The sequence below is a fragment of the Trachurus trachurus genome, assembly GCF_905171665.1.
Source record: "Trachurus trachurus genome assembly, chromosome: 5".
Taxonomy (NCBI): Eukaryota; Metazoa; Chordata; class Actinopteri; order Carangiformes; family Carangidae; genus Trachurus; species Trachurus trachurus.
In genome coordinates this window covers 28,468,866-28,480,504 of record NC_139896.1, presented here as the reverse complement: position 1 = coordinate 28,480,504, position 11,639 = coordinate 28,468,866, and the positions used below count along the sequence as shown (strand labels likewise).

Here is an 11,639-nt window from a genome sequence, read left to right as displayed (position 1 = left end):
TTGAGCATAGGTGAGTATCTGAACAATCGGTAACACAAAACGAAGGGAGGGGCCGAGACGCCACTCTGTTCTCTCTTTTCTTCTTCTCCTTCCTCCCAGGTGCACCGTCTCTTAATGCATAGAGCCCTCAGGAACCCAGTCCAGCCCATGTATGACCCGCCTGAGTGGGTGTGATGTGGGTGTGTGTGCACTGTGTGTCTCATTCATAACAACTCTGCTGACAGGTGGGGGCTTTGGCAGTAGCTGAACCACTGTCTGCATATCTTCCAAAAACTAGACAACATTTTTTATTTAATTTATTTGCACATACACTACTCACAAAAAATAGGGATATTTGACAAGAATATCCCTATATAAAGTTCATGCTACAGTGATATTCTATCATGAAAGCCTTTTAAGCACTGGCGTAGCCACGGGTGTGCCAGGGTGTGCCAGTGCCACCCACAGAGGAAGCTGGCACACCCAAAAAATTTGATGCATTTTTTGTTTTTGTTATAGTCTATAGCTACTAACATGTTATCGATCAGTTAATACATTTGTAAAAATTGCCGTCAGGTGATGCGTTGCGGAGAAACTGGACTAATGGAATAATTAACGAGTTCAAGGCCAGGCCACGCCGTCTTGCCCTTTAAATTGAGAGCTGCGCAGTGCGCACAGGTAAGCAGCGATATCGTTGTCCTCTTCTGCTTTGCGATATAAAACCATCAGGCCAAGCTGTTACATAATCATATGTGATGAATGATGAGCCCAGTAGTTGTGTTCAGATGGTTAAATAGCTTTGTTGATCATGCGATCAAAGTCATTTAAGCGCCGTTACGCACGCCGCACCTCTCTCGTCCAGTGCGCTCCTCTCCTCTCTCTCCATGTACCTGGCTGCTCAGCTCTGGGACCGGGGCTGAGAGACGTCACCGCTGCTTTCACTCCGTCCGTGATCCCTCTGGTCAGGGCGTTTAGACCCGAGTGGCCTGAGTGTCCCACCTGAGCTCTGTGCCATAGCGCGCAGCTCCAGCTCAATGAATGACAGCAGGTCTCAGTTACCTGCTCAGCTGCTGCTCAACACTGATCAGAGCAGCTCTCCCTCGTTTGCTGAGGTTTTATTATAAACTAAAATCTTCTTTTGTTCTTTGCCGCATACTTATATCTCCCCATCTTCTCTTCTCTTCACTTCATCTCTTCTCTTCTTGTTATACCAACCACATTTTAACTTTCTCATAGATAATCTCCCACGTTTCTTATGCTGCAGGCAGCTCCACAATATGTTTATTTGTCCCTCTCTCTATTAATGCGTCGGATCAAATTTTTATTCTGCGTTTGTATCCATCCAGCTCTGTCCACACTCTGCATGGTGGAAACGATTACGCGCAAAACCCTCATTTAAATACTGCGGTTTGCGCGTGTTGTCATTTAGTGTGTTACTCTTAGTACATGTAGATCACCTATTGTGTGTGCGCTAACCAGACACGCAAAAGTGTGTTTTTTTATGACTTTGTTATTGATTTATTTGAGCACGTCATATGTGTGAATGTTTAGACCTGTTGTACTGTTGACTATAAGAGCAGTTACTAAGCAGTTTTTTTTTACTCAGCGTTGCATATAGATTAGAAGATAAGTATGATCATACCGGCTTGCCATGATGCCACTGTTAAACCCAAGTTATTATGTGCAGTCTGTGTCTGATGCTAGTTAAAGGCCTATGGCTTGTTGAGAGCGAATAACACATGGTTTGTTATTACTGATGAGAACGCACACAACATATAATGTTGGAATTCTTTTGAATATTTATGGAGGTGTAACGCTCAGTTTGTTGAAAATAAATTTGGCACACCCAGTCTTTGCAGGTGCACACCCAATGTCTTTTTTCTGGCTACGCTACTGCTTTTAAGTAGAAGGATGCAATGGTAATTTCTTTACCTCAAACAAAAGCTAACAACTGTGGTGGCTATATAGCACAACAAACATCTCAATGTCTCAATAACTTGATCAGTTTGATCAAAGTGTTGTCTTGGTCTCATGATGTCAAAATGTGAACATGGTGGAGAGGAGAGGGAGAGAGAAGAGGACTGTCTACAAACTGTCATTGAACCAGAACATTTAGTGGTTCAATGACAATTGAACCACTAAATCAGACGGTGCTGGTGATTTTTGTGGTTAATCACCTTGTTAGAGAACAGCATGTTATTCAATAAGGACCGAAACACTGAACAGTTGGACATGTGTATTCAAAAGTTTAGAGAAGGTTAGATTAAGTTCACCTGTAAAGGTTATAGTGCATTTTAGGTGAATTCTGAAATTTAATCCAAAAGCCAAACATCCCTAACTCTTTGTGAGTAGTGTATAAACAGTAAACAATTCATATAAAGTAGAAATAAAATGTGCGGGGAAAGGTTGGAAACCCAGAGGGGCTTATGGAGTGACCCCACCACTAATAATATGTTCAGAAAAACAGTTTCTAATAAATAGCAATAATATAAGAAAGAGAAACAAAAAGAGAAAGTGAAAAAAAGAGGGCAAGAAAGAGAGAAGACAAGAAAGCACAAAATATCGGGTAAAAACAATAGTCACAACCAATTGCATAGTAAAAAGTCAATTGGTCATATTACTGTATTATGTCATTGTTAGTTTCACCAAAGATGGTTCTTCATGACTGTCGGGGTGTTTGATGTTATTGTTGTGCCACAGAATGATCTCTAGGCAAATGAGGATCCTCACTGATGCACCCAAATTGCAAAAAAACAAACATTTGTTGAGGTTGTAAAAGGTTTCAGGCTGCTGACCTACAGGCCTATATACCAATACTTAAAGGGATATTTAAACATTTTGGCAAATTGGCCCATTGCCATAATCCCTATAGTCATAGCAGTAGGTTCGTTACCTTTAATTGGCGGAGCAAGCTGTTTTTAGACTGGCGGATCAGAGACTTGGGCTGCTCAGCTAACGTAGCGGAGGTGCATTGTATTTCCACGTTTTCCCTCATCAAACACAATCCAACAACTCCAAAATACTCTGGTGGACAAGTTGTGACCTGCACATTCATCATGCTATGAAATAAAAACGTATTATTATGTAACATTACGACGCATGAAGCAAATACTCAAAACTACTTGCGCTTTTGAAGTCACTCTGCTGAGCAGCCATGTCTGGAATGTAGTTCCGGCTACACATTTGCCTCAAAAACAACTCTGTCTTGTAACATTACATTATTATTTCATAGCGTAGTGAATGTGCAGGTCGCAACTTGTCCAAGAGAGTGTTTTGGAGTTGTTGGATTGTGTATTTGATGAGTTTGATGAGATAAAGCCCGGAAATACTGTGCGCTATGCAGAGCTCACATCTATGCCCCGCCAATCTAAAAATAGCTTGCACCGACAATTAAAGGTAATGAACCTACTCCTAAAACTATAGGGATTATGGCAACAGGCGAATTTGCCAAAATGTTGAATTATCCCTTCAAAGCAAACAATTTTCTTACAAATTATACCATCCTGATTTTGATTATGCTGTTTTTGTAGCTTGAACTGTATTATTCACAGTAGTAAATACCAATTTCAACCCAAAGAACTGAAGACTAGAATTATTAGTGATTAAAGCAGAAGTAAGCGATCCGGTCGTTTTGGCTAACTTCTTGTCAGCCGATGGAGTTAGCAGTCCCCGCCCTCGTCCCTACGTCACCACATTCACGCGCATCCCTTGGCTGCACACACAGAGAGGACTGCCCCTTTATGCCGTTCTCTCTCCTCATTGGATAAAGGTTGTAGGATACAAGGAAAGTTTTCTCCTCGGCTTACAGCAGAGCAGAGAGTGACTGACAGACCCGTGTATCAGACCAAACACTCTATGTAAGTGATTGCTGTCGGAAGATATAACTATTTAAGACTTATATTGACACAAATATTCCGCTTACTTCTGCTTTAAGAGCATAGATGGCTAGGTAACCACAAACTGCAAATGATGATTCACTGCAGCCTTTAATGATCTGGGTTAATAAACTACAAAACCAGAGACAGAATATGTGTAAAATATTTAATTTTAAATGTTAACATATTTACAGTGTTCACATTGCACGCTCATTGAGCGCTTTATTAGAAACCTTTGCTCTTGAAACAGACTCACTGTTACACATTCATGCTGCCAACAGAATGCTGTCCACCACATCCCTAAGATGTTCAATTGGCTTGAATTGTGACATCTATAGGGAAGCCATTAACGTTCATGAAAGCATTTCAAACTTGCTTTGTGACTCTGGGCTTTATCGTCCCTCAGCTCACCAGTCAGAAGAAGTGGTTATCTGAGTTAGTACAGCTTTTCCATCATCTCCAACCAGTCTGACCTTCTCTCATCTACAAGAACTAATACTCACTGGAGGGTTTTTTTTCTGTCACCATTCAGATTAGAGTAAAAACTCTGGAGACTATGTTGTGCATGAAAATCATGATAATCAGTTTCATAAAATACACAAAGCCATTATGTTTTTCCACACAAATGAATGAATGAAAAGATGAAGCTCCTGATCTACATTGTTTTCACCCCACCACACAGTAGCCTGACAGTGGCCTCCGTATCACCTTAAGTACCAAAACTATTTGCATACAAGTCACAAAAAAGATTGGATTTGAGATTCAACAATTCCAACAGATAAATAAGCAAAGTAAAAATAAATAAATAAATAATTAAAATTTTGTTGTAAAACTATCATCAGTCTTTTCGATGTCAGCTACAGAGCTCTTGTAATTCAGTTTGTTGAATTCTTCCATAATCTCAACCCCGGTTTTTCCTTTGGTCTCAGGGACGAAATAAATCAGAAACGCTGCACTGCAAACGCAGTAAACCACGAAAATCAGGAAGCAGAACTGGCCGAGTCCCTCCTGTGTGGACACACAGAACGACAGGTTGTGTTAAATCAACACCAACATGATGGAAAGATCCAGAGAGACAACATGATGCACAGCAGCTCACCACTACGTAGCCGAATAACATCCCCAGGAGGAACATGCTGAGCCAGCTGATGGTCCCACTGATCACGTACGCAGAGGGACGCCAGGCTTGAAGGAAGAGGTCAGCGGGAAGAGCCATGGACACGCCGGCTACAGAAAAGGCAAGCAAAATAAAAATAAAAGTGTGATCAAGTTCAAGTTTGAGTGACACCATGTGTGAAAAATAGAAGATAAGCAACAGAAAACTCACAAGGTCCAAGTCCATAAATGCCGATGACACAGAAGATCAGGCCGATGTTCACATACGGGATCACTGGGTTCATATCCTGCATGGACAGATGAGTGTAAATCATGTGTTTGCTCCAAAACGCAGAGGAAGGGTTGGTGTGCTGCAGTGATGGAGTACAGTTACCTTGATGGTCAGCATGACAGTGAGCACAGACATGGTGACGCCCATCAGTAGATAGCCATAGCCCATCAGCCTCTTCCTGCCATAGCGATCTATGAAGAAGGACTGACACACAAGTGTGATGTCATTATTACAGGTCACACAAGACTTTAACTGAAACCACTGCTACAGAGGAAACCCTCACAATGATGTACAGCAGAGGTCTTCAACAGGGGCGACTGCAGGGGGGGGTCACCTTTTTTTTTTTTGGTACACATTTATGTTTAAAATAAAAAAAAACATCAATTTGAATAACCATTGATTATCATGGCATTGTGAAAACAGGCTATACAAATGAAGTTGCCTTCAGTGTGTCAATCATTGTGTGCATGCATGCTTTGATTTGGAGGACCAAATGACCGCGATGCTGCAAGCTGATTGGTGGATGGGGCGTTTTTAACGTTTTTTTCGGGTGTCGGCCTTGGGTTCACATGGGAATTCATATGTGATTCACATAAAATTGGGCCAAAACCACATGGTTCCCATGTGCAAATAACATGACTCCCATGTGCAAAATTTTTCTCATGTGAAAAATAACATGTGAATCACATGTGGTTTTTCTGTAAGGGTAGGAATGAGAAGCCCTTTTTTGTTTTGTGAACCTTTTTCTCAGTTTTTCTGTTAGGGATAAGGGTAGAGCCCTGTCTTTTGTTTGTTGTTTGGGTTCAACTAAGACGTGGCCGACTTCTTGGGGATGGGAGGAGCGAGGGGGTTCAAAATGTGTCAGTTTCCCCTAGACTTGGTATGTAACACTTTGCCTGAAAAACATTGAAGACCTCTGATGTACGGAACACACCTGTGAGGACCTGTCAGCATCATCTCATGATTCAGTTTAGTTTGAGATACTTACACACAGGGTGACAGTGATGAGCTCCGTCGCTCCGAGACCAATAGCCAAGTAATGCATCTGGCTTTCGGGCACGCCGGACTCACGGAAGATGTCGAAGGCGTAGAAGTACAGCTGGAGGGGAGAATGGAAGAGGAGAGGCGGCTTCATTACACCTGGGACATGAATGTGTGAACAGCTCTCCTGTGTGTATTTTTTGTGTTACGTGACATAAACGTACCGCGTTGATGCCGCAGAACTGGACGCCGGCGCAGGGGATGACCAGAGTGAGGAGCTGCCACCTCACGCAGCGAGAGCTCAGCACGTCCTTCACCGTCTTGGCTTTCTCTCCCTGTGTGCTCTCTCTCTCTTTCTGCATGTCGTCCAACTCCAGCTTTAGGTCGTCCTCCTGCCACAGCCACTGCAGGGCTATTACACATAACACATGGACGGAAGAACACATGAGTATACACACAGTCTGGGGATTGTTGATTCAGATTCATTTTCATTTGTCAAATACCTCTTGTGATTGTCATTAAAGTTTCTAATTTAAAGTCTTAAAGGGGACATATTATTATATATTACATTATTATATTATGGAAATATCACTTTTTGAAGGCTCTTTAACATATATTTAGGTGTTTGTCCCCAAAATGTGAGAATTGACAAACAAATCTGTAATGTTCAGGCTCCCTAGGTTGAAATCCATGTGGTTTTATGAGCTGTTCCCTCAGTTGTCTGGCAATGATGTAATTAGTTTTCGAATTTGCATAATACCACCCCTACCTGTGAGTACTGGTACCGATAGAGGGGGGTGGGGCAAGCAGTGGTTCATTTTCATTTAAAGGGACAGGCACTGAAACCAGCCGTTATGAACAGGGCTGTTTTGAGAGGATGAAAAGAGCTGTGATGTTTGATCCTTGGGGTATTTTGACTGAAGCATGTCACAGACATGTCTTTAAGACACCTGGGAACTGTTTTAATTTGTGGAAAAGGGGCAGAATATGTCTCCTTTAACATTTGTATAAAGAGTGGGTCCACCTCTGAGCCCACAGCAGTCCAGCTCCTGAACTCTGACCCCTCCCTGTCCCAGCATCACTGCCCCTCAACTGACTGAATGCACACAGCACTTTACCATGAAGCACAGAGCACTTTGACTGTGACGGACACTGAAAATAGGCTACTGACTATAGCACTTTATATGATTTTATGTTGTTAACATGTGTTTGTCCTTTTTTTTTTTATGATGCTGCTCTTCATGCCTTTTAAATTGCCCCTCTGGGACAGTGTATGAAGTGTTTTGAATTTGAATTTGCACTCACCTTTTTTGCAGCCCTCAACGTCTCCTTTATCAATGTAAAGATATCGAGGAGCCTCAGGAAAGAAGAGCAGGGTCACAAACTGCAGGATAGCAGGGACGGCACTGGCAGCCAAGAGAAAAGGCCACATCTCCTCTGTCCCCATCATCTCCCTATCAGAGAGCAAAAAGAGGAAAAGTTGGAAAGAAACTAAAACACCCACAGTGACCGATCATGACTTTGTGCCATTTATTCTAAGAAAACATAACAAGGTTTTGAACATGGACTGTTTTTAATACCTTAAAAAAGCTAAATATGAATTCATGTTTGTGCCAATTTCAGACAGTTCTTACTTGATGCCAATGATTTGTCCAGCAATTTTCCCAAAGCCGATGAAGATGGATGTGGTGAGAGTCAGGAAACCTCTTAGCTGCTTTGGTGAACTCTCCCCAAGATACATGAGGTGAACACTCAGGCCAAGACCTGTGGTGAGAGAGAAACATGATGACACGGGTGGTGGTGGTGGGGGGGCTAACAAGAGCCTGGTGAGAACACAAACACAGTGTCACAACATACCAACATTATATCCATAGAGGAATCTTCCCAGCAAGATCATCTCAAAGGAATTGGCCTTGCGGCTGAAGAGCATGAACACGGCAGCGACGACCGCCACCACGTTGTTGAACAACAGAGCCTTTTTTCTGAAAGACCAAAAGATACAGGGAAGATTAAGATTTTATGATTGAAACTTATATGTGCTGCTGATACATATCATCAATCTATGAGCAAGTTCCAGTCGTGTGTTTTAGCTTTACTTAGCAATGATGTTTTACCAGCTTGATGTCAATCTGCAACATCTACTGTATATCTGAAGCTTAATCTTTTAGGAACTGACCTTTGGGGCCAGAGAGCGCTCTAAAAGTCACGAGTTAGCAAATAATTAATGGCTGTTTTCTACTTATTCATAGGTCTGTCTATCTAACATGAAATATTTGTGTGTGTGTGTGTGTGTGTGTGTGTGTGTGTGTGTGTGTGTGTGTGTGTGTGTGTGTGTGTGTGTGTGTGTGTGTGTGTGTGTGTCTCACCGGCCATATTTGACAGGCAGGCTGCCACTGTGAGTAGCCCCGGCCCAGGCTCCAAGACTTAACACAGCCACAATTAAGGACCAGATGAGCTGGTTGGCAGAGTCGTCCACTGGGCTGCCGTACCTCCACATCCATGTGTAGTTCACAAAACTCTGAACGTGCTGCAGAGAGGTGGAGAGGTCACTGATGAATTATAGGTAGGCCTATAGTACCACAATAATAATAACAAAAATAAAATTCTCAAGGGTTTTGCTGCTACAGGTCTGGATCAGGGATGGCCAACTCATCCCACAAAGGGCCGGCCGCTGTGGCTGCAGGGTTTTGTTCCAACCAAGCAGCAGCACATCAGACTTGACTCATTTAATCAACTGATCTCAGTCTTCAGACAGTTTATTGATCAAACTTTGTGCTCTTGATGGAACAAAACCCCTTTTGGAATGAGTTGCCCCTGGTCTGGATTCACCATTATCTTATGATGAGTTAACATTAGCTCTAACATTAGCTCTGGCCAATATGGCATCACAGTCTCACCAGAAAACACAAAAATTAAGCCGTTGTGCTACATTTGTATTAATGCACACTTTGCATCCCATCAGTAGAGATCTTACCACAGCTGGAGAAGCAATGACAGACACTTGGATCCCATACTGAAACGACCCGCCGATTCCCAGCACCAACGACAGCACATAAAGCCTCCAGTACTGCAGCTGAAAAGTACAGCAGGAGTTACACATCAGTCTTCAGCAGCAACATTAGCTAATTGCTACTGTCTGTGTGGGTTTAATGGTTGACCTGTGACCACCACACATTTTAACCCATGTGATGTTAAGGACAGTGTCAGACGGTGCACTCGATGGCCCTGCTCTGTTTTTACATGTTTGCTCAACCTCCTGGTGGTTTGTTTAACCTCCTGGCTAAACAATGGTGTTTAAGCTAAACCTTGTTAGAAATGCAGGTCACACAAAGGTTATGAAATAGAACTCTTTAGAACTACAAGAATTGTGCAGTAGATTTTCTTCTTTCTTTCTTTTTTTCCCAAATCTTTTTATTGCAATTTTTTTTAGATGATGTTTGTGAATTTCTCTGCATGGCTGAACATGTTATTTCCCAAAACTCAGTGTACTCTAGAGGTTGATATACAGTTATTAACTCTGCAACATTTACCTGGGCCAGAGTTACGTCCTATATCACATACAAAATCTTCAATAAACTTAGAAAAGTATTATAGATTGAAGATGGTTCAAACCGTCAGCTTTCAGGATCTTGTGAGCTCACTGCACTCAGTGCTTACTTTAGCAGCATTTTTGATGATAACGCCAATGTATTTTTATCCAAGTAATTATTTGAATGCAGAACTTGTACTTATTATTGGGATTTTTTTATGGGTCTGAGAACTTCTTCCACCACTGCCTGCACTGGTGTTATTTGGGTTTTTTTTGTCAAGGTTTTTAAATTGAGCTCTGAATGCAGTGGAAGAGAACATATTTTCACTTTTGATGCAATGAGAAACAAAGATATATATTTAAAAAGCAATCTTTTTGTTTCTTTTTTCTTGGTAGAGCTAAGTAGCCTAATTTCAGTGAAAATAATCAAAACAAATTCCATTCACCTCAGTTTTTCTGGTGTTTTTTTTTTTTTTTTTTTCAGTAGATGCTTTATAGTCACATGTATCATATCCTGTAATGCATTTTCAAAAAGCCTCAACAATCCAGGTAGGCTGAAACATGCCTTATCCCCATTATTTTTTTTATACCATTATCTCAAGATAACAAGACTTATCCTGATATAACAAGCTGTCTGGAGGAAACTGTCTTGACTCAACCTCAAAGTGTGAGTAACATGCAGCCAAGATACTCTGCACCAACCATGATGATGATAAATCATCTTGAATGAAAAACTTCTAGACCTTTTTTTTTTTTTAATCCTGTAAGACAATGAGCCATAACCTAGTTTTCATCAAAATGAGCTGAGGAAATCAAACTAATCTGTATGTGCAACCAGCTGAGAGTGCACAAAATGCTATACCAAAAAACTCTTCTTTCAGTGCTTGCTTTTTATAAAAGAACCACAATAAAACTATCCATTGCATGAAGATTTTGAAATCTGTCTGGAAGAACTCAAACACTATGCATCACACAAGTGAGAATCTTTTTCCACAAACAGCACTGCAGTGTAGAATAATGTAGCAGTCACCTACCCTCTTTGATGCACCTTCCATTGTCTGGATGGAGAACCTGGATGCTGGGTGCAGAAGGAGCCAAGGACCAGCATATATGGAGGATGTTCCTGTAAGTTACACATCAATAGACTTTAGTTGTCCATTAATGTAGATAGATCAAGATGTTATGTTTTGACGTCGGTGATAAGGTTGACCAAACCCTTCACTTGATTAAACCCGGTCTGTCTGGTTGGTTCTTGTGGTTGTTACAACCTCCAGCACTCCCTGCCAGGACTGCTGGTTAGACATTATCCTCATTTGCAAAGGGAAGTGAGCTCATGGGGAGCTTGTATTGTACATCATTCATTAAAGACAATCCTGTGTAAATGCAGCACATACGCACATGAAAGAGGCACGCCACTGACTTTGCACAACAATGAGTTTACTCATTCATCAGAGTACCACTAAGCCTGAGAAAACAGTTATATAACTTCCTGTGAGGCATTCGAAGACTTTTCTGAAGTCTGGCTTTATAATAATAATGTGAACAGTAACAGTTAAGCAAGTGAAGGTTGAATGACCTCCAAAAGACATAAAGTTAAACATGAAACACATTTTTTTTTTTGCAATATTTTAAGTAATATCAGTGTATTATTGTTGTTTTCTACAATTTTAGAGTGAAACAGGGAAACAAAGAAGCAGCCTGCAAAAGAATGGGAAACACAGGAGACTTGAGCTCTCAGATAACTTTGACCAAGGTATCAGACATTAATGGCATTTTTCATCAGAATCGTTCACTCTGTGATACAAGCATTAAATCTGACACACAGGGTCACTCTTTTGTAAAAGAAAAAAGGTGCTGGCCAGTCAGAAAATTCAACATGGTGGCAATT

General features: G+C 41.4%; 1 protein-coding gene across 1 annotated transcript; it reads right to left on the bottom strand.

Annotated features, from left to right (window-relative positions):
• Positions 1-4,667: 4,667 nt before the first annotated feature.
• LOC310985558 (solute carrier family 2, facilitated glucose transporter member 11-like) lies at positions 4,668-11,055 on the bottom strand (the record flags this gene model as incomplete). The annotated part of the gene is made up of 12 exons (XM_083971173.1): positions 4,668-4,862; positions 4,954-5,081; positions 5,182-5,257; positions 5,344-5,445; positions 6,230-6,340; positions 6,447-6,634; positions 7,528-7,676; positions 7,857-7,986; positions 8,080-8,204; positions 8,589-8,749; positions 9,197-9,295; positions 11,017-11,055. The coding sequence occupies 12 exons, from the start codon at positions 11,053-11,055 to the stop codon at positions 4,668-4,670; spliced, it is 1,503 nt and encodes a 500-aa protein (XP_083827299.1).
• Between the last annotated feature and the right edge of the window lie 584 nt (positions 11,056-11,639).